Source organism: Miscanthus floridulus, chromosome 1, assembly GCF_019320115.1.
Source record: "Miscanthus floridulus cultivar M001 chromosome 1, ASM1932011v1, whole genome shotgun sequence".
NCBI lineage: Eukaryota > Viridiplantae > Streptophyta > Magnoliopsida > Poales > Poaceae > Miscanthus > Miscanthus floridulus.
This window is the reverse complement of record NC_089580.1, coordinates 62,746,324-62,769,815: the sequence shown is the minus strand read 5'-3', so window position 1 is coordinate 62,769,815 and position 23,492 is coordinate 62,746,324. Positions and strand designations below refer to the sequence as shown.

Sequence of the window (23,492 nt, the reverse complement as noted above, 5' to 3'; positions counted from 1 at the left end):
ATAACAGTTAAAAAATCCACATTCCGGGCCCAAATGGAAGTAGTAATTATTATACTGACCCCGTTCGCTGGTCTGAACTTTGACTGAAACTGGCTGAAAAACACTGTTCCGGCTGAATTGTTGTGAAAAAAAAACACTGTTCCGACTGAAAAAACAAGCCGAACAAGCCGAACTTTAAGACAAGCGAACGAGGCCAATGTGTCACGTAACATTTCAAGATGAACGCAAACACCATTGTTTACCAACAGCTAAGAACATGTCAAATTTATGATACTTTGTTATGACCTTGCTATGAACAAAAAATGGTACCGAGACCTTACATTTCGAAATGCAACGAGTATCTAATTTACACAGGCATCAGATGATAGATTACATACGTTACACCATGCCACATTTAAATCTATTAATATACAACAGGCGGAAAGTAAAGCACGAGGATAGTGGAATAGTGAGCAATCTCACAATCTTCCCCCTCCGACAACTACTTCAGCAAGTAATTACATCACGATTCAGTGGTCCTTGACCCCTCAAAGGAAGCCCTTGTGGAAGAACTATACAACTCGCCCTCCACGAAACACAAATCCAGTCCAACACACTGGACTTTCACAACACCGGCGTGTAAAATACCGGTACATCTACAAATTGCCAATCAATACATAATAAACTCACGAAAATTTGGAGGTGTTCAGCCTGCCCCACCATTTCCGCTTCACAGAGTTGGGCGATGACTCGTTGCCGTTCCCAAGCTTGTTCAGGATCACCTTTGTCTCCCTTATGCGGCCACTGAAATCTTTCTTCCACGAGTCAAAATTCTGCTTCAACCTCCGGAGCTCCATGTCTGGGTTTAGGCTGGCATCCGCCTGCCCAGACTTGACCTCAACCAGGAACTTGGCGTCATCAGCAAAAACCTGGCTCCGCTGTTCGAATTCTTCCGTTAGGCGGCCAATGACGCTCAGGCCAGCATTCATTTCGCGCCCACCAGTGCGTGGCACCAGCTGAGACCCACTGCTGACGTGATTCCCGTTACTTTCCCAGCTCTGATCCACTGATGAGTCTGACATCCTAGGCGTCTCATCCAGAGCAAGACTCTTCTTTGCTACGGAAAGGCTCGATTGCAATGAACGCATTTGCTTCTGCCACATTTCCTCCATAGCTTTCATTTTCTGCTCGTACTCTAACCAGCGGTTTTCATATTGCTGAAGCCGCTGATGGAGCATCTCATTCTCTTCATCCTTTTCACGAACTGTAGCCTCGGCTTTTAGTATCCGCCTCTGTAACTCAGCCAGGACTGATGCCTTGATCAAAATTTGATCACCCTCTGCCTCCTGAAAGAATATTAATAATGTAAAACTCAGGCCAGTTTGAATTATTTAAGAACGAAGCAACATATTCCAAGGAGGATGGCATACATATAACTGCCAGCGGCACAATATAAGGCACACACACACACACACTTATTGTACCTGTTTTGATTCAAACTCTCTTAGCACGTTTATTAGATCAATATTGCCATTACATCTTCGAACAAGACTGCCACGAATACCTATATATTTTCCAACATAGGAAGACATGGAAACAGTGTGTCAGATAATCGCTTCTCTCCAATGAACTTCTATAAAAGGAGGATCAAGAATCTTCGTACCAGACTGTATTATCACTGAGGTCTTCCGGAGATTTATGAAATACCTTCTCCCGAACCAACATCTCACATTTCTCTGCAAAATAACCGCTGCTCTATGTTTCCTCGACAAAGAGGAATAAATTTGTCGTGCATTTTCACCACGAATGACTGCAAGTTAAGAAGGGTATGTCCATTCCATACGTTAAACTTAAAGAAGAAAAATTCAACAAGAATAAAAAAGTAAAATATGTCAAGATAGTAATCTAGGAGAATTTACATGATTGAAGAGCCAAAACTCCTCTTATTCGTTCTCTCGCATGATGACGGGCTTGATGCCCCCTGAAACAACTTTGAACCCTTAAAATACCGTGCAGAGTACGATTCCGAGTATCTTCAAGTTTGCCAATCTTCAGCCCAATATCAAAGGACACAGTAACACAAGATTATTTTCACCAAATGCTTAACAAAAAAAAGGTAGTGCATACATATAAAGATAAAAAATCCAGGACAATGAATGGTCTACAAACATGTAATGAAAGCAATTGCTTTAGTTTCTAATGTTGGCCATTACCAGGAAATTGGATAGATAGAACAACTAACCTGGCCAGTTCGGAAGAACAACTTTGTGTAGCCAACTTGATACATCTCAGGTAAAATGTTGAACTGATGAAGAATTGCAACTGAAACACTGAGTGGATCTTGAGATGCAACATCCTCAAGAAGAAGAAAGCCATACCTGATTAAATTAAGTATTAACTTTTCTATTAAAAAAAAGTTGGCAGAAACTTGCTGCAGTTGTTCAGAGAGTCAACTTACCGACAAGCAAACTTCTGGTGAGTCATTCTTGTTGGATATCCAGATCTTGAAATCCGGACAACCTCAAGAACCCCACAGCATTTAAGTTGTTGAAGCACAAGTCCTTGTTCGTAAATTGCAGGAAGTTGTAAATTATTTGGTTTAATGCAGCGAATGAAGTGTGGTGTTGTACTTTCCAGTCTTTGCATAAGTTGGAACAGTTGACCCTGAAAAAATTGCACATAATGTCAATTAAACTGTTCTAATTCAATCAAGATCTATCAGAGTGGCTCTTTCTGGGAGTGCAAAATCTACACCTTGAACTTCATGGCAACACTTAGTTTTTGAGAATCAGCAGCACTAGATCTATATGGAACAGACATAGAATTATCTGATTGAGCCAGCATCTTAGATGCAAACATTTTTGGCAGAGAAGTTTTGCATTTGGCAAGGAGCTGAATCGAGTCCATGTGCAATAAATCTCTATTCTTCTCCAGAAAACCCGAAGTATCATAAGCCACCTGATTATCAAGAATAAGAACCAATGATGATAAATGGTAAAACAAAGATGAAAGAAATCAAACTACTGTTCACTGTGAAAAGCAACAATGAATGTACAGCAACATCCAACCTCGCCTGCATAGTGACGGACAACAAATGCCTTGCCTCTTTCTCCTCTGAAGCAAGAATTCGAGTCAAGATGTTGCTTAAGCTTGTTTGCAAAAGTAAGATCTGTGGCATTGGGGAAAGTAGATTCCTCATCCAGCAGAGACAATAACCCCAGTGGTTTCTGTATTAAGTAAGAATGTTAGACAGCAAGAATATATATTACTACATGGCTGCAGGTCAAGATTGCAAGATATAAGCAAAAGAAATTAGGACACTTTACCAAGTTTTCGGATCCTGTAATTGAAATTATGAAACATAATAAGAAAATAAAAGGTATGAATTGTCTAAGTCTTATTGATTTAATAAGGCCTTGTCATCTTGGTTTGATATATCAGTTATTTTACCTGTAATATTTATCATGCCTATTTGGCTCTAAGCCATAACTTTGCTTGACCATCATGGTTTGATAAGCCAGTAACTCCTTTTACTTTTTAATGTTGTCCAGGTCCATAAATCCACCAAAGTTTTGGCAAAGCTCCATAGAACCAACTTATATCTAACAATAATATCTGCATTCAGCCATTTGACACATTGTTTTTTCTCCAACAAAGTAGCAGAGCCGCATGTCATTTCATTCAGAAGGAAAATAGTACGAGAGGTCAAGAGACCTCACACAAACCCACCCAACCATTTGGACAAATTCTTCCTAGAAAATTTCACTTTGACAAGTATTATTTTAAACAAACAAATCTTCACTTCGTATCTTCTAATATATCATACTTTTCAGCCAAAAGAAAGCATACAAGATCAACAAAATGTCATGTGCGGCATCCCGTACACCAGGCGGAGGCGCGCACGCGATGTGCGTCGGGCCGCTGAGCGCGCCGCAAGCCAGGCTCAGGCCGCGCATGCAGAGGGGCCGCAGCAACAGCGTGGCCAAGATTAGAAATAGATCAAGTCAATTTCCTTAAGTTAGTTATTTCCTTATTTCTAGGAGGTTGGTTTCCTTTTGAGTTGTAGCCGCATGGCTATTTAAGATTGTACTCGGCACCTTGAGGAATTAAGCAAGATTATTATCTCCTACCTCTTCCTTCCCTAAACCCTAAGCCTGCGGTAGAGGGGTATAACCTCACCGGAGAAGACGGCCGACGGCTACGAGCTCCGTAGCCGAGGCCCTGCCTGTCGGGGGTTTGACGCCCTTGACAACCTGGTATCACACGTCAGCCGATCCTCTCACGCCCCTCCCGATCCATCTCTTCCAGCCGCACTAGCCCACCAACAGCCGCCGCCATCTACTGCTGCCGCGCCCACCCCGCAACCCACCGCCACCATGGCCGAGCCTACCATCGCCGATCTCTTCAAGGAGCTGAAGAACATGTCTGCCGAGATCACGACCCTGAAGGCCGACATGGCCTCCATGAAGGCCTCGACGGCCGAGAGCAGCGGGGGCCGCCATTCCGAAGGGCCGCGCGAGCTGGACTTCCACCCGAAGCACAAGAAGTGGGATTTTCCCCACTTTGACGGCACGGCCGACCCGATGCTGTTCCTCAACAAGTGCGAGGCCTACTTTCGCCAACACCGAACCATGGCGGAAGAGCGCGTGCGCATGGCGTCCTATCATCTGGACGACGCCGCCCAGTTATGGTTCATCCAGCTGCAGGACGATGACGGCACGCCAACGTGGGGTAATTTCAAGGATCTCTTGAATTTGCGCTTCGGTCCTCCCCTTCGCTCCGCTCCGCTGTTCGAGCTCGCGGAGTGCCGCCACACGGGGCCCGTGGAGGAGTATGCCAACCGGTTCCAGGCCCTCCTACCTCGCGCCGGCCGGCTCGACGAGGCGCAGCGGGTCCAGCTCTTCACCGGAGGGCTCATGCCGCCGCTCAGCAACGCCGTCCGCCTCCACAACCCGGACTCCCTCGCCGCCGCCATAAGCCTGGCCCGACAGGTCGAGTTGATGGAGCTGGGGCGTCCAGCGCCTCTTCCACCGAGGGCGCCCCCGCGCGGTCCACCGCCCCCCGCGGCCCGGGCCAACATACCGCTCCCACCGCCCCTCTTGGCACTCCCGGCGCCACCGGCGGCTGCCCAGCAGGGCCGTACCGAGGGCAACCAGCGCCGCCTCACCCCGGAGGAGATGGCCGAGCGACGTCGCCAAGGGTTGTGCTTCAACTGCAATGAAAAGTACTCCCGCGGCCACAACAGATTTTGCCGACGTTTGTTCTTCCTCGACGGCGTAGAGATCGACGACGCTCAGGACGCGGGCGCCGACACCGCGGCGGACGCCGTGGCGCAGGAGGCGCCGATCTTCTCCCTGCACGCAGTGGCTGGCGTGCCCGTGGGTAGGACCATGCAGGTCCGCGTCATGCTGGGCTCGACCCCGCTCATCGCCCTCCTTGACACCAGTTCCACCCACAACTTCATCGCCGAGACAGCAGCGGCGCGGTCCGGTCTATCCATCCAAGCTAGACCGCGCCTCACGGCCATGGTGGCCAATGGCGAGAAGGTGCCGTGCCCAGGAGTCATCAGGCACGCCCCCCCTTGTGATCCACGACATCGCTTTCGCCGTCGACCTCTTTGTTATGCCCCTTGCAGGACACGATTTGGTGCTGGGGCTGCAGTGGATGGCCACGCTCGGCCGCCTGGTGTGGGACTTCGTCGATGGCTCGGTCTCCTTCCAGCGCCAGGGCAGCATGATCCGCTGGCCCGGGGTGGCTGCCTCGAGCACCCTGGAGACCTGTGCCGCAACGTCCAGCGCGCCACTCCTCGACGAGCTGCTTGCCGGGTTCGCCGACGTCTTCGCCGAGCCGCGCGGCCTTCCGCCCCCACGCAGCCGCGACCACGGCATCGTCCTCAAGCCGGGCGCCTCCCCAGTCGCGGTCCGGCCCTACCGGTACCCCGCGGCGCACAAGGACGAGCTGGAACGCCAGTGCGCCGCCATGATGGAACAGGGGATCGTTCGTCGCAGCGACTCCGCCTTCTCCTCCCCGGTCCTCCTCGTCAAGAAGGCGGATGGCTCATGGCGCTTCTGCATCGACTACAGGGCGCTGAATGCGCTCACAGTCAAGGACGCCTTTCCGATTCCCGTCGTCGACGAGTTGCTTGATGAACTCCATGGCGCCCGCTTCTTCACCAAACTCGACCTCCGGTCGGGCTACCATCAGGTCCGCATGCGGCCCGCCGACGTCCACAAGACAGCGTTCCGTACGCATGATGGCCTCTACGAATTCCTGGTCATGCCCTTCGGATTGTGCAACGCGCCGGCAACCTTTCAGGCCCTCATGAACGACGTACTCCGGCCCTACCTTCGGCGCTTTGTGTTGGTATTTTTTGACGACATTCTTATCTACAGCAGCTCGTGGGCCGACCACCTTCGTCATCTGCGCATAGTGCTCTCGGAGCTCCGCCGGTACCACCTCTTCGTCAAGCGCAGCAAGTGCGCCTTTGGGGAGGTTTCTGTGGCCTACCTCGGGCACGTCATCTCCGCGGCCGGCGTCGCCATGGATCCGGCCAAGGTGCAAGCCATCGTCGACTGGCCAGCACCCCGCTCGGCTCGGGCGATCCGCGAGTTCCTGGGCCTTGCGGGCTACTATCGCAAGTTTGTGCACAACTACGGCACCGTCGCCGCACCGCTGACGGCACTCCTCAAGAAGGAGGGGTTCTCCTGGAACAACGACGCGGCGGCGGCGTTCGCGGCACTCAAGGCCGCCATCACGACGGCGCCCGTCCTCGCCATGCCGGACTTCACCAAGCCATTCACCGTCGAGTGCGACGCGTCCTCACATGGGTTTGGCGCGGTGCTCATCCAGGACGGCCATCCGATCGCCTTCTTCAGCCGGCCGGTCGCGCCACGCCACCGCTCTCTCGCTGCCTATGAGCGGGAGCTAATCGGCCTCGTCCACGCCGTCCGTCATTGGCGTCCGTACCTGTGGGGACGTTCCTTCGTCGTGAAGACCGACCACTACAGCTTGAAGTACCTGCTGGATCAACGCCTCGCGACAATTCTCCAGCACCATTGGGTGGGGAAACTTCTTGGCTTCGACTTTGTGGTGGAATACAAGCCGGGCGCAGCTAACACCGTGGCGGACGCCTTGTCCCGCCGCGACACGGACGATGGGGCCATCCTGGCACTATCGGCCCCTCGGTTCGACTTCGTCGACCGCCTTCGCCATGTTCAAGCGGAAGATCCAGCCGTGGTGGCCCTCCGAGAAGAGATAGCAGCAGGCCACCGTGGCGCGCCGTGGTCCGTGGTCGATGGCGGCATGGTCATGTTTGATGGCCGGCTCTACATCCCGCCATCTTCACCGCTGCTACTGGAGCTCCTTGCTGCCGTGCATGATGATGGCCACGAAGGAGTCCAGCGCACGCTCCACCGCCTCCGGCGTGACTTCCACTTCCCCGAGATTTGCCGGCACGACCGGGACTTCGTACGCGCCTGCGCTACCTGCCAGCGTTTCAAGACCGAGCACCTCCAGCCGGCCGGCCTGCTGCTACCCCTGCCGGTTCCAACCGGGGTCTAGTCGGACGTCGGCCTCGACTTCATGGAAGCTCTTCCGCGTGTGCGCGGGAAGTCCGTCATCTTGACGGTGGTGGACCGATTCAGTAAATATTGTCATTTTCTCCCCTTGGCTCACCCCTACACTGCAGAGTCTGTCGCCGAGGCGTTCTTCAAAGACATCGTGCGGCTCCATGGCATGCCGCAGTCCATGGTCTCGGATAGGGACCCCGTCTTCACTTCCACATTCTGGCGGGAGCTCATGCGTCTCATGGGCGCGAAGCTACACATGACAACGGCTTTCCACCCGCAATCTGACGGACAGACCGAGGCGGCCAATCGAGTCATCGCCATGTACCTCCGTTGCTTCACCGGCGACCGCCCGCGCGACTGGCTCCGGTGGCTGCCATGGGCGGAGTTCACCTACAATACTGCCTACCAGTCGTCACTGCGGGAGACGCCGTTCCAGGTGGTCTACGGCCGCGACCCCCCCACCATCAGGTCGTATGAGCCAGGCGACACACGCGTGGCAGCAGTCGCCAAGACCATGGCTGAACGCGCCGCTTTCCTGGAGGACGTCAAATATCGCCTGGAGCAAGCCCAGGCCATCCAGAAGCGCGTCTACGACAAGTCACACCGGCCGGTGGCGTATGCCGTGGGGGACTGGGTTCTCCGTCTTCGTCAACGCCCAGTGGCGTCCCTGGCCGTCGCTGTCAAAGGGAAGCTCCAGCCCAAGTATTTTGGGCCGTACCGCGTCCGGGAACTCATCAACGAGGTTGTTGTCCGCCTTGAGTTGCCTCCACGCGCCAAGATCCACGATGTCTTCCACGTGAGTCTTCTGAAGAAGTGGATTAGACCAGCACCAGATACTCCACCTCCTCTTCCGCCGGTTCATCATGGCGCTGTCGTCCCAGAACCAGAGAAGGTCGTTCGGGGCCGTCTAGCTCGTGGAGTTCAGCAAGTGCTCGTGCGCTGGAAGGGTGAACCGGCATCCTCTGCTACATGGGAAGACAAGGCCGATTTCATCACCAAGTACCCTGCTTTCCGGCTCGAGGACGAGCCGGTCGTCGAGGGGGGGAGAGATGTCATGTGCGGCATCCCGTACACCAGGCGGAGGCGCGCACGCGATGTGCGTCGGGCCGCTGAGCGCGCCGCAAGCCAGGCTCAGGCCGCGCATGCAGAGGGGCCGCAGCAACAGCGCGGCCAAGATTAGAAATAGATCAAGTCAATTTCCTTAAGTTAGTTATTTCCTTATTTCTAGGAGGTTGGTTTCCTTTTGAGTTGTAGCCGCATGGCTATTTAAGATTGTACTCGGCACCTTGAGGAATTAAGCAAGATTATTATCTCCTACCTCTTCCTTCCCTAAACCCTAAGCCTGCGGTAGAGGGGTATAACCTCACCGGAGAAGACGGCCGACGGCTACGAGCTCCGTAGCCGAGGCCCTGCCTGTCGGGGGTTTGACGCCCTTGACACAAAATTTGTCTTTTTTCCTCGTCAATAATGGACTAGGCATCCTAGCAGGCTGTAGCACTTATCTTTGCTTATTGTGAAATAAAATAGGGGGAGTTTTTTTTTATCTTAAAGCAGTATTGCAGATTTGTTTTCCTCCCAGAACAAGAATTGTTACATGAGAACGAGCATAGCTCAGTTGGTAGAGTCCCTAGTTGAGGGATCACCCAGTCACCCACCCGGTTGAAACCTCTGGACAGTTGGGATTCATTACTCTCCTACCTAAAAGAAATTCAAAACCCAGGAACACCTTCCAGCTTCCACCATGGTTGAGGGGGAAAAAGGATTGGTAAATGCTAAATAATGAATCCCCAGAATTTGTGGACCCATATTATCGTTAGCAAGTGACATCAATGAACAGGATGTACTGGCTCATACTTTCTCAAAGAGACTCAAACAGTCTTGATTATCCTCAAAGTCAACCTTTGCCCAGTCGATGCCATCCTCCACATATTCCTGTTCATAGAAAAAAAATTGATTCTTAAGTGTTTGACAGTATTAAAAAATAGCATGAATAAGTAACATTTCATGTACACCATTTTCCACTTAGATAACACAATAGCAGATTCTAGAAGCACATTCCATATTTCTGCCTAGAACACCCAAAAGAAGCACAATAACAAGCTTGTGATAATACTACCATTCAAAATTACATAATTAAGCATGGGATGGACATAACAAAGAAACAAAGCTGCTTTAAGAATAAAAAAAAGTTCATGACATAATAAATGACCCATCATTCTAAAAATCACACCTTTTAATGTTAACCAATTGATTAAAAGAATTGCAACTTGAGAAAACAGATTCTGCACGTTTGAAACATAAAAAAATAACTTACCTCTTGCTCAAGCTTAAACAAATGACGATTGAAATGTTGTTGCAACCTTTCATTAGCATAATTAATGCAGAACTGTTCAAAACTGTTCTTCTGCAAATGTAATATTGTCATGAGTAAACTATATGCAATTTAATATATGACGACTTTAGGTAAAAAAAAAGGTACATTACATCAAATGATTCAAAGCCATAGATATCAAGAATACTGATAGATCTCCCAGTTCGACGCTTGCCAACTGAGAGAGACTTATTAATTTGTTCTACAAGCCACTCAAACAAACTGGCATAGGCTGATTTGGCCAGAGCATCTCTTGTGTCAGTTGCCTGAAATATTAAAAAGGGTAGATGCATCAGATATACAAATTATAGTACTTCCTATAACTACGGTTGATAGTTTACCATAAGTTGATAAACAACAAACCTGAGCAAGGGTAAGTTTCTGGACAATGTTTTCATTATTGACTTTCATGTGGCGCTTTGACAAAGCTAAATTGAGATCTTCAATACTGCAGCCAAGAAGTTCTGCAACCGTTTTTGAAGCTGCAATAGAAGGACATTAAAAAAAAAAAATCCATAGCAGTGCCTTGTAGTGATACCAATTGCTAATTTGTGTTCAGTTTTCCAAAACATCATTAGGCAGAGACTCCTTGAAACAAGTTTTATGCACATGCACTCTCTCACAGCAAATCTCATCCTGACAAAAATAAACTCTAATCATATATCAACAGTTCTGTGTTGAGGCTCAACCTGTCCAAACATTATGGACTACAGTCGCAACACCAAATTTGTAGTTATCGTAATTTTTTTCCTAGTAGTAAATAATCTCAGAAGGTTTATTGATAAGGGACTAGTTTGACATGGTCGGTAAAACTCTTTACGAAGGTATTCACACAACCTAGAAACGCCAAGGTTCAACCTTGGGAGGGCAGGCTCTGAAATGGAGTATCTACAAACTGAGCTATTGCTCAGTCTTGACCGTAGCAAAAAATCTGGATAGCTTTTACAAATGGGACTTCATAGCTCAAGACTACAGTGCAAAGCTTACTTTCGTACACTAGACTTTTCCCAAAATCTTGAAGTTCCAATGGAAAGCAGGGCATCAGAAATCATCAAAAAATCCACACTAGTAAAAAACATTGTTTCAAATGGTAAAACACCTTATTAGAATTTTTGTAAAGGAGCAATTTCAAACTTCAGGATTCCAAAACCGCAAATAAAACAAGGTAGAACAGAATCCAATGAAAGGTGTTATTCAAAATGATGTGCAAAAGACAGAATCCAACGAAATTTTACCTTCATCTACAATGATTTCAACATGATTTTCATTGTCAATTACTGTAAACGAGACATCCCCCAGCCATAGAACAGCAGAGACCATTGCAAAAACATTCTCTTGGTCCTCTTTGCTGATATGAACGATGTTCATAGCTTCCTAAAATAGAAGAAATCAGCAAACATGACAGGAGCAAAGGACAGAAAAACACACACGAAAGAGCTTGTTCTGTAGAATGAGGTATAAAAACAGTGTACCGTCACAGTTCGAAACATTTGGGCATCATCCACACCCGCAATTGAATAGCAACAGCTCTGTTTAAGATATTTGTACTCATCCACCTTTTTCAAATTCAACTTCTCTGTATAAAAAAACATTATAAAGAAATTTATATGATCAAATCATGGTTTATGCAGAGGAAAAGCGAGGAACATGGATTTTTCATTAAGAATTATGAAGGAATAATCTCTTCTGAAAAGTGAGCAAAACAAATAATAGCAATTTCTAAAATAGAACAAGTCAGAATTGCTTGAAGGATATAATCAGATGTCACCATAATCAATAGATTATTTACCTCTTAGAGACACAGGTGCACCAGCACACAGCTGATAAAATATATGGTAGGATCGCTCACCAACTGCACATTGTACAACTCTGGACTGCCATGGTGAAAAAAGGCATATTAGACTAATAGCTGTGAAACGGTATAGTAGTCTATTTTTCTAAGGACAAACATAAGATTAGAAGTTACCTTCTCAAGCAAAACTGTCCATGCAACAAGATAATCAGAAAAATTAAGCAACCATAGTTAGAAATTCAATATGAAACCAGCAAATATTAATGATACATAAGAGGACTTGATAGATCTGCATACATGTTTGAATCATGGCACCACATATTCTTCCAGTGGTACTGAAATGAATTTCGATAAGCTTTCCCTGCAATTGAGAATAAGCATTTGTCTTCATTTGAAGGTGTAGTATAGTGAACACACAAGAAAAAGTAAAACTTACAAAACGACTTGAGTTATCATTTCTCAATGTCTTTGCATTGCCAAAAGCCTCGAGTATTGGATTGGTCTGAAGAATTTCATATTCAATACCACTTCCACCTCCAAGAGAAGCTAGATACTGCATAGCAATTTTTGCGGTTTCTGTTTTTCCTGCTCCACTCTCACCGCTGTATCAAAAGAATAAAAATGACATCACATCTTAACATAATGAATAAGGGTGGTACTAGAATATTAATGCAATCAATATCTCAAATGACCTCAACAAACTAACATAGAAAACAAACTTTAACTTGTGCTTGTGCCCTGACGTAAAATATTTCTACCACATGAAAGCTATATATTCGGTGTTCAAGACAAGTGATGTACTTTTTTTTCTTACGTCAAGTGAACCACGTAATGGAAAGGGTACATGAGTCAATGCCTATTCCATCTGTTTGAAGACCACTCACATCATGATTCTAGTAAACCAAAAACCAACGAATCTTTTAATCCTCTCAACAGGATCCTTAGGGTCTAACTTAATTAATCAACAACACAGGTAAAATACACTTGGATGGACAGGTTACTATTTCTTCAGTTCCGCTGATGGGAAAACTAGTATAAATGGAACAGTGTCATTCTTGAAAAAGAAAACATTCTGAGGCTCTATTTACCATCATTTATCATCAAAGTACAAGGCCTTATTACACTAAGAATATCTCATTAAAAAAAAACTGCCCACCTTATAATTATAGATTGGTTGACTTCATCTGAAAAGGAATAGAACACTTAGTTAGGCACAAATTTAGCTGGACAACCAAGATTGTGGCATCAACATTTGTGGACTGACCTCTTTTCATTTCACGAAGTGCTGCATCTGCTATTGCATAAACATGTGGACTGTCCATTGATTTATTTCTATATGCATCAATGTACTCGCTACCATACAGTGCAACTTTCTTGAAAGGATTGACAGCAACCAAAACTGGACCTGCTTTAGTCTACAGTACAATAAATATCAATAATAAAGCCATCAATTGAACTCCATGAAAAAAGAAAAAGTTTACATCAGTTCTTACATAATCATGTCCTGGGAGTATCTGTACTGCAGATTGTACAGTACTGATGGTTCACTTAGATAACTTAGCTGCATAAGATCATCCACTCCATCAAGAATTTCAGGATTTGCAGGTTGAAGACTCTCTGTTTTCAATCTCAGTACCTTAAAAAGGGAAGGGCAGGGGGTCAAACGATCATGCTTCCATTGATTATAGAACAGACTATCTTAGAAAGAAATCTGCAACTTACTTTCCCTTCAGAAACCTTTAGAACGGACTCGTCACCAGAGGTTGTAAGTACTGTGCATAATGCCCAATCACCATTCGGAAGCTGACAAAAAACTCTATGCTTCTGCAACACGTATAGGGTAGAATATGAATTCACGTTGTAATCCAAGTGAGGAGAGGTGTCCAAATGCAAGTTGCTTGAAAAGACAGAGGTCTGGCAACTAGGTAGGATGCGTCAAATTGCAATACTTCCAAAAAAGTCAGTTGGCATCAAAGTATAGTAACTAGGTACGATGCGTCATGTAGAATATCAACAGGCATGCCCTGAACTGGATAACTGTGTTCCAGAAAATAAAATCTGAATAACCAATCAGATGCTTCTGAAGGTTTTGACATGCTACAGTTATTGAAATGCTTCTTACTAAAAGAGTAAAATCTAGTAGGAAACACTAAAGTTTGTCTAAATCTTTCAGGATGGAAGGGAAAAGGTGTTTTGCAGTAAAATGGTAGATATCCTTGCTCACATCAGGTTTGAGGTTGCTAGGAGAAAGGTGTATACAGATCGTATCGCAATAATAACCTAAAAGGATAGAAGTATAGAACTATAGAAGTCTATTCTGTTCTCAGAAAACAAAAAAAAAATACATAAACACTCAGGGTAACTGCATTATCTTAGTTGCCATGAAAAAACAACAAATTCACACCTTTGAACGTGCCAAAACAACAAATGGTGATTAGCATAGCTTATAGTAGCGCTTGGTTTCACATATCCCTCTATCAAAGTACCAGATCAGCATCGCATCTGCCATTGTTTCACCAAAACAATTTCCCAATGTTCTGAATTCCCAAACCCGACACTCACATTTCAAAAGCATCAGAAGAAATGAAAGGGAGACAGCCCACCTTCTTAGCGCCGTACGAGCTGGTGTCACTCCACCTGGCGTCGCCTTCCGTGGGGCTCGCCGCTGCCCTCGACGACAAGCGCCTTGGCGTCGCCGCGGCCGCCGAATCCACCTCGTTTCCTCCACCTCTCTCCCCCACCTCCTCCTCCTCCTCCGCTGTCACCGCCTTGGAGCTGTACGGCGAGTCCGCGTCGTCCCGCTCCAGCCGCACCACCTCCCCTTCCTTCTCCTCCGTCTCCGCCTCCGCCGCCACAGCCGCCCGGCGCCCGACGCCGTTCGCAGCCGGCCCGCCACTGGCAGCGCCGTTCGGCGGCGAGGCGGTCCCGGCCGAGTACCTGTAGTCGAGCGGCATCGACCGCGCCGGCTGCAGCTTGCTGGGCCCGCCGCGCGCCCGCAGGGCCGTGGACTTCCGCACCGACCGCACCTCCACCGACGCCATCGTCTCGCCGGCCGGCCGGGCGGCACAACGCAGCGCCCGGAATCCAACTCACGGGCCGCGACGAAACCCGCAGGTCCCCGCGGGATCTCCGCCCCGACGGCCTCAAATCGACCCCCAAACCCCTTCCGCCCGTCGCCAATCCACGCTCACACCCAGCAAAACACCTCCCAAAAACCGCCCGGGGGGGGGGGGGGGGGGGGGACAGCCGATCTCGCTGGCCGCCAACCCGACCGCGCAACCGCGGAAATGGCGAGAGAGGCGCGGCGAGCCCGACTCCCCCTGCCGGACGCGAATCGCGCGGGCCGCGGCTGCCCGCCTCCGCAGCTGCTACGCCGCCTCTGCCTGACTCCCTCCCTGTCTCTGTCGCTGGAGGAGAGAAAGGAGAGAGAAGGAAGGAAGGAAGCAGCCACAGCACCCAGCAGCGGGCTGGGTCGGGAGAATAAAAAAATTTAATAATGTGAATTAAGGTAGCCTGCGAATTTCGTGGGGGTGGTTTTTATTAAAAATGTTTAAATTTAAATGGGGTGCAGCGGTGGGGAGGCCGCGGGTGGGTGTGGATGGAGTGGAGGCTGCTTCGCTTGGCATCGCATCGGGAAGGTTTTGAATCGGCCACATGGCGCACGTAATTCGGCCGCTTCGTCAGATTCAGAAAAAAGCGAGTGGGAGCAGCACGAGTCAGGAACAGGAACTGGTGGCTAACGGCTGCCGGGCTCAGCGTTAACGGCGCTAACGGCTACGCCCAGAGCGCGCGCCCGCCCGTGTGCCGTAACTGCACTGAAAATGCAGGATAGCCCTGGGAGTCTGCAGAATTTGCGAGATGTTGTCATTTGGTGGACCTTTGCAGAATACACCGAGTCTGAGACTGAGTGGGCTTACAACGTAAGTTCATGTTAGCAGATTCACAACGAAAAAGTTCTTCCACAGGATATAACCCCTTGCATTTCAGTATTATACATTCTCATTTCCATGTGGATAGATAGAGGACTTACAATGCTCGTCAATGGAACAGTGCCAAGACACCGGTTATTTGAAATCAAGATTGCTCACTTAATAAACTACGTATGCAATTTTGGGCTGAGTACTGTTGGCAACATTAGATATAATAAAATAAAGAGTAGGAAGCTCAACTCCTCTAAACAATAAATGTTACTTAGGACTTATGTTTAGCACTCACATGCCATGGGTCGTAGGTTGGTCCTGACTAGAAAGAGAGGTGCCAAGAACTATATGCTCGTTGCTTAACCACACCCAATCAGGTACTGCAATTACCAGAGCAGCTAAAGGGCTTATTCGTCATTACGCACAACATCAGGTAGAGGAATTTAGGCCCCGTTTGGCAGGGCTTCACTTCACTAGTGAAGCTATTTTTTTGGCTTCAGCTCCACGAACAGTTCCACCGGTGGAGCTGAAGCGGTTTTGGTAAACCGTTTGGCAAAATGGCTTCCCTGTGAGAGCATGTTTTTAGGGGTCTAGAGTAGGAGCCGGAAGAAGCCACTTTTTTGGCTCCATCCCATCCCAAATCACTGTGAGAGCATGTTTTTAGGGGCTTCACAAGTGAAGCTATTTTACTTTACCCCGTTTGGTAGAAAACGGCTCCAAACGGCTCCTGAAGCCGGTGGAGAAACCCCGCTAAACGGAGCCTTACGGTCCCCGACGCAACTCTACGCACGCACTGTTGTTCCAATGTCACGTGGGCCCACCAGCACAAATAGGAGCGGTAGTTTTTTTTTTTTTTTGAGGGACAAATAGGAGCGGTAGTACTGTGCTAAAGCACGTGACACGGTTAACGGCTGCGGCGAAATGACGCGCCAGCCCGTGCTTTTTGAGCAGCAGCCACTGGCATTGAGGGCAGGAGTGTAAATTCTCATGCTCCGAAACCCACGCCAATAGCGCTTGTACCTCTCCAGGATTTCGGAGGCCTGATGCGATGGAGTACTGCTCCGTGGCGGAATTACAAATATACCGACCTCTGTTCTCTGACTGGGTAGGGGTCCCACGTCTCGCGCCTGTTTTGAATCGCAGCCGCTGGATGGCCATCGGAGGAGCGACGGGAAGCCACAGTTTTCTTTTTCCTTCGGTTGGGATTTGGGATTGGGACTGGAGAGCCGGCTGGTCGCAATGTGCGGCTCGGGAGGAGTCGTCCGGTCCGGTACCCGTGTGCCACTTGACAGCAGCACGGGCACGGCGGTGGCCGCCTGGGCGGTGGCCGGTGGGGTTGCTTGCGGCTGCGGGCCATTCAAATTTGGGCTACTTTCAAAAAAAAAAAAAAGGGCGGTTCGTGTTTGATGTGGAGAGCGGCAGATGAGCCAGACAAATAAAGATGCTTTCCTCTGGTTTGTTAATCACTTATTAGCTCAACCCCGTGCTGATTTCAGTTGTCCCGTTTGTTGATTTTTTTTTTCATTGGAACCATTTAACCGAAGCATCCGTGTTTATGGATTTTCGTAATAAAACTTGAATTTCTTTTGTAGCCCTTACAGCTTTGAGACGTGTGTGGTTTTAATTCGCTAATCCCTCTGTTTTAAGTTAATAAATTTTAGGTCATTTTAGTTTTTCCAATGATAAAGTTTATTATTAAACAGTGTTAACCATGACTATATTAACACTATGAACGTTATCTTGCTCACCATCCTTTGGGGAATCTAAGATGCTAGGAACGGCGGGCGAAATTCTTCACGAGTGAGCCCTCATCATGCCGTCGTGTAGTAACTAAAGTTTGTGACGATCTTGTAATCTGGTGAAAACGCTAGGGATCCGAGAGTGATGTCTCTGGTCTTAGGCATTGGTGTGTGTTCCTCTTATCGTGTAACGCTCCTCAAAGCTTCATGGCTTGATCTGCAGTTTTCTGAAACAAAATACTAGGTGGGGAAACTCTCCCCGTTAACTTTAAAAAAATGACTATATTAACACTATAGAAGGGAGGAAGCACAATAATGACTTTGTAGCCTTATAGGTGTTAACAAAATAACATGTGTTGAATGATCCGAAGTCTCAAACACGGCTAGGGTGTCACTGAGTCTGAATCTAGACACACAAATATAAGGCGCCAAAAATAAACCATTGAGAGGTTAAGGAACACTCAGATCAAGTGTTTTATGGCTTTCCCCTTTCATTTCTTATCATGTAGGGGGAAAATGTATATACACTTTTCTATAAAACAATGTGTAATCAGTTCCCAGTTGGATGGACACACGTGCCGAATTCGGTAGGAAGTTATCATGGTTGAATTAGCCGACACCTGCAAAAATGATACAGCTATTTACCGCACACTAAAGACCCTACAGCATTTAATTTCGTGATGCCGAAGAACGTTAGGTGTTCCCTGAAATGTGCAACAAATGGCCAGCTTGTCATGGTGAGGATGCATGAATAATTGAAAATAGGTGTTGCGTTATACACTTCGATTCACACTTGTAGGTTGGCTTGTGCAGTTAGGATTGGTTGAGGTTTCGAAATGGTCCACTCTCCGCTGTCATAATTGTTGGAAGATAGCTTCTCACTTGCGCTTGCTTCTTGTCGATCTCAATAACCATAATTTGCACGCATGATGTTCATTTGGTCAGAAAAACTTGGATGTGTCGTCAAAAGCCAACACGGCTTCATATAAGAAATAAAGGCCTGGTTTAGATTACCTCAAAGTTCTAAATTTTTTCGCTCTCTCCATCACATTAATTTTGGACACATGCATGGAGCATTAAATGTAGGTAAAAAAAAATAACTAATTGCACAGTTTGGTTGGAAATCACGAGACGAATTTTTTGAGCCTAGTTAGTCCATGATCAGACAAAGTTTGTTAAATACAAACGAAACGTACTACAGTGTCCGGATTGCAAAAATTTACAATCTGAATAAGGCAAAAAACTCTAAAAATAATGACTCGGTCTACGCTACGCCTACGGGTATACTATTCGTTACCTTGGCAGCAAGCCAGCAAGCTGTACGGTGTTTATCCTGACCAAATTCCTGGGGCGCTGGGCCTAGTATGTAGGAGTACGTGCAGCTTATTCGTTTGGCTGGGTTTATTCGTTGCTGAATCGTGAAGAAGTACTGTTAACTGGGTTGGTGTTAAAGAAAAATATTGTTCCGACTGAAAATTTAGGATCGCTTACGATAGAATAATCCTAGCCGAACGGACCGGTGGTTCAGGAGTTAGGACCACTGTGTGCAGAGATCACAGGCATGAGCATGCAAAAAGGACCTTACTACCATTTAAGCGGAGCACTTTCGTGTTTTTGCTACGTCGTCAGACGTCACTTGCAAATTAAAGATCCTAACCGCACAAGATAAATAAACAAACGTTAACAAGCAAGGGGACAATTCCGGCATTAATTAATCTTGTCCTCTACACGCAACAAAAAAAATGAAAATTAGTAAGGATAATAATATAAATATATAGACGGTGTGGTTTGGTCAGATCGTTATCGATCTGAAAAGAAATGTTGTATATTTCGCTCAAAAGCACCTCGCGCGCCCTCATCATAGTTTTAATTAACCTCCCGGCACCTGCCAAATGGCGAATATTTGTCATGTTGACCCCTACCTTTCAGTACCGTGCGTGCAGAGTTAAAAATACTCCTAGTGCAGTAGCGTTCGCTTTTTTAGTAGCGGGGGCACGGCACATGCTAGAAGTAACTAACCAGCCCTGTGCATGTGCCTATTCGGTTGGCTGGTTCGTATCGTTGTTGGTTCGTAAAGAACTACTGCTGGCTGGTTTATGTGAAAGAAAAATACTATTCCGACTAAAAATTTATGATCGTTTACGACGAGCCACAGACAAACCAACAGGTTGTATACTGTTCGGTGGTACGGTGTTCGGCATGTGAGGACGTGAGGTCATGAACTCTCATGAGCTCCCTATGATGAAGGGCTTTTGTTTAGAGAATTTTCTTTTTGGTTGATCGTTTTGCAATCCAGAACTTCGAACCCTGTTGATAACGTTGGATCACAAATCCACAAATTAAGAAGGCTTCCAGAAGTCCTGTTCATCATGGGGACCCGACAAAGTGGCAGATATTTTTTTTTTCTTAAAAAAGAAAGTAATGGGTACTCCATTCGTGGTAGTTAAAATAATTTAATGATCATTCAAACATGCTACTAGAATATAGGGTAAATAAATTACTATAACACCATATTATTACAATAATCATGTAATCCACCTAACACTAGCTAATTGGAGATTATGGGCGCTAAAAACATCAACTTTCATCTCCACCTTATCCTCCTTTTTACATAAAAATCGTCTTCTATATCTTTTCAATCTCCAATAGCTTCTATATATCTTGAGCGCAAACGACAACAATAGATTGGATCACATGGATTATAGTTTGATGAAGAGTTGCGCCCTTCACCCCACCTGGCGAGGCGAGCGAGGGATTCCTTTCTCCTCCTCACACTAAACTTGAGAAAGTGGAGAGAACTTCCATATTTAAGCATGACTACCTCCACTTCCCCCAAGCAACGTGGTAATAAAGGATTCCCACTCCTCTCTCTTGCTTCACATGAATGGGCTTTTGAGATTTTCTTAGGAACTTCAGAAATTCTTATTGGGCCAAGCCCATATATCCCAACAATTCTTGTCATCTATCTTTGACTAGCGAGAAATATGGAACAGATGATTGCTATATTTGAATAACCAATCAAAGAAGCTGTTGGATCGTGTTTCTTCATGAAAGTATTTATTCATAACAATTAGGAAAGATACATAGAGTCTCTTGGAGTTGCTACTCTTATGCACTATAAGATCCAAACATTCTACATTATTGTTAGAATCCATAATCTAGATTATTATAACCCAACGTATAATTCTGTTGGGCTCCAAATAGGCCTTAAATTTGTCCCGAATATAAGAAATTAAGTCCAATTACCCAATCAAGAGCTGGCAAACAAGAAGATGTTCTGGTCACTTGTTGCACCAATTAGGACAGTTGTTTAAGGAAATAATGGCGGACCTTTTTCATTAGTGCTTAATTTGTCCTAAAATCTTCAAATTTCTTTATGTTTTTTTTATATGGAGGGAATCTAGGGAAAAAATAATATCGTGCCACATGATAGACTTGTCCTAAAATTCTTGGATTTAATGAACAAAGAAACCATCTAGTTTCTGGGTAAGGAGTTCTCTAATCAAAGTCTACTAAAATGATTGTTTAAGATGTTCTGGTCACTTGTTTCACCAATCAGGACCGTTGTTTAAGGAAATAATGACGGACCTTTTCATTAGTGCTTAATTTGTCCTAAAATCTTCAAATTTCTTTATGTTTTTTTTATACGGAGGGAATCTAGGAAAACAAATAATATCGTGCCACATGATAGACTTGTCCTAAAATTCTCGGAATTAATGAACAAAGAAACCACCTAGTTCCTGGGTCAGGAGTTCTCTAATCAAAGTCTAATAAAATGATTGTTTAAGATGTCCTAATCAAGCAAACCGACCAGTGAGGTTATGCTAATAATTAGTAGGAGGAAAAGGGCTGGGACTGATTGTTGATGATTCATGGAAACGATGATCAGTTACATGATATAAGTACCTAGGAATATGTATGGCACCTAAATGTGTCATTGGCAGTGTGTTTATGCTGTTATATATGCATGCCCGCCGAAAATTAAAGAATATTCTATCCCAATTCTCTTTACGGTAAGCTAAGTCTAGGTTCTTGCACCCGTTCCAATAATCCACGTCAGGGAATAATAGGGCGAAGGAAGTCGTTGCCTTGTTTCTCAAGAAAAAGAAAAGGACCAATGACCTTGTTCTGGTGGGTGGAAACGTTTTATCCGGTGTCGCTGGGATCAATCAATCATGCATTGGATTATTAGGATGCAACCGTCCACACTATTCTGTCTGCTTGCTTGAAAAGATGATTGGTGCACCAGGAAAAGAACCCCCGAGTTAATGATTGTTTAGTTAGCATGATCGTGTGTGTGGCGCTTTATGCTGAAGGAGGGTTCATCTGGCCACGTGTACAGGTTAAAAAAGGCGCAGGGGCCACCACATCCGGTGTGGACTCCCGCGGCGCGGGTGCATGATGCGTGTCCGGCCGTGCAGGTGCAGCAGCGCCCATCCGCATTCACCCGGCGCGCCACGCACATGACATGGGTGGGGGCCCGCAGACCCGAAGGGACTGGGAGCCCGTGCCGGTCCCACTCGAGACTGCCGCCGAGACGCGAGGCACGGGACCCGCGCACGCGTCCGGACACACGGGGCCGGCCCGCGCGGTGATCTTGGTCCGGCCCGGCGTGGGGCCCGGATTCTGTTGATCTGTAGCGGGTGCGCTGGGCCGCTGGTACCAAGGCTTGCGGGCCCGCGCGACCTAAACCGCGTAGGGCTCGCTGATCGGCTGATGCTTGCTGCCGGGTGCCGGCAGGCGGCAGGGGCACCACCGCACCAGCAGGGGCGCCCAAGAGAGAGAACTGATGTGCAGACTTCTTCAAAGGCGAGAAACGGCCAGGGGAGGGGCACGAGAGTTGAGATCGATCTGCTCGATGCACAAGGGCACAAGTACAAGCTCTCACATAGTCACATGAAGCCGGTGATCGATGCATGCATGGGGTAGACCGCGGACGTGGACCCTATTCAAGTTACGAGGCCAGCCGGCCGGACAAGCGAGCTGCTAGACGCCCTAGCTAGCTTGCCACCTATGGTCTCGTTTGGCTTATCCAGAAATTAGCTTGTTCGACTTGTTTATTTTTCAACCGGAACAGTGTTTTTCTCTCGCAACAATTCAGCCAGAACAACGTTTTTCAGCCAGTTTTAGCCAGCCGAATTGCCTGCTTTGATCTGCCATGCATACTCTTCCCCCCATCAGCTGGCTCTCGTGCGAGCGGTCCTTCTTCGATCCAGCTCCTCCATGGTACTATTACTATTATAGATAGATGGGGATTCGATGGGTACACGTTTCGGCGCATCCATTGATCCGTCCGCGTCGATCTCCTCTGGTCTGGGCCTGCACCTGCACGCAGGGGGGGGCGATCCAGACTCGTGTTGTCGTGCGTCGAATTCGATCCGATCCGTCGCCTGGGTGTGTTTGGTGTGCCCATGTCTTGGTTGGAAAGAGACGCTAGCTGATGCGGACGTGAGGCTTCCATCGAACAGTGCCCCCATCGATCTGTCCAGTGCCAGCGTGCATGCAAACGCCAAGGGTGAGGCAAGGCAAGTCACCCCACCGGCCACCAATTAATATATGCCCGGTAGCATTGGGAAGGGGAATAAATAAAACATATTTATAGTAGTAGAAGAAACCTCTGAACAAAATGGGGATGTAGCTCAGATGGTAGAGCGCTCGCTTAGCATGCGAGAGGTACGGGGATCGATACCCCGCATCTCCAGATTTTTCCATTTTGATTTTTTTGAGTTTATTCCTTTTTCCATTTTGATTCTTCCCCGCACGTGACCTTCTTTCTGGTTTTACCATTTTGGTCGTCGATACCTTTTTTTCCCCTGCATGACGTGTTTTTTTTTTTTTGAAAAAAAGGTATATACTTTGCACTATTTTCCCCCCTCCAATTCCGAGGTCACCATTCTCTATTTCTTTTAGGGCTACTTTGGAAATGAAGGGAACTAACCCAGGGAAGGAAAGCACCTGGCACAGATTTTGATGGCAATGCATTTCCCTGGGCAGACCTACCCACCAGGGTTTCAATTCCCTGTCGTTGTTTGGGAAGAAGAAGGCAGAAATCACATGTATCAAAGATGGAGCCTAATCTGGCGGCGCTTCTCTCCCTCGTTCACTACCAGCGGGGCGGCCGGC

General features: G+C 47.1%; 1 protein-coding gene and 1 non-coding gene across 2 annotated transcripts; one reads left to right on the top strand and one right to left on the bottom strand.

Annotated features, from left to right (window-relative positions):
• Window positions 1–441: 441 nt before the first annotated feature.
• On the bottom strand, window positions 442–15,193 carry LOC136531776 (myosin-1-like). Its single transcript, XM_066524443.1, has 23 exons — window positions 14,314–15,193; window positions 13,433–13,534; window positions 13,204–13,346; window positions 12,975–13,126; window positions 12,867–12,894; window positions 12,147–12,312; window positions 12,008–12,071; window positions 11,885–11,898; window positions 11,708–11,792; window positions 11,391–11,494; window positions 11,154–11,292; window positions 10,282–10,400; window positions 10,032–10,184; window positions 9,862–9,951; window positions 9,402–9,479; window positions 3,048–3,206; window positions 2,734–2,937; window positions 2,438–2,643; window positions 2,222–2,357; window positions 1,899–2,028; window positions 1,643–1,789; window positions 1,464–1,543; window positions 442–1,325 (listed from the first exon to the last, which is right to left on the bottom strand). The coding sequence occupies exons 1-23, from the start codon at window positions 14,749–14,751 to the stop codon at window positions 666–668; spliced, it is 3,597 nt and encodes a 1,198-aa protein (XP_066380540.1). The 5' UTR covers window positions 14,752–15,193; the 3' UTR covers window positions 442–665.
• Window positions 15,194–22,997: 7,804 nt separating this feature from the next.
• On the top strand, window positions 22,998–23,070 carry TRNAA-AGC (transfer RNA alanine (anticodon AGC)). Its single transcript has one exon. It is a non-coding gene; the product is annotated as a tRNA-Ala (tRNA).
• Window positions 23,071–23,492: the final 422 nt, after the last annotated feature.

Coding starts and splice junctions, on each gene's coding strand:
- LOC136531776 (XM_066524443.1), bottom strand. CDS start 14,751: ATGGCGTCGGTGGAGGTGCGGTCGGTGCGGAAGTCCACGGCCCTGCGG. Junction 12,313..12,866: donor AACCAATCTATAATTATAAG/GTGGGCAGTTTT, acceptor CTTTTGATACAG/CGGTGAGAGTGGAGCAGGAA. Junction 1,326..1,463: donor GAGAGTTTGAATCAAAACAG/GTACAATAAGTG, acceptor ATATTCTTTCAG/GAGGCAGAGGGTGATCAAAT.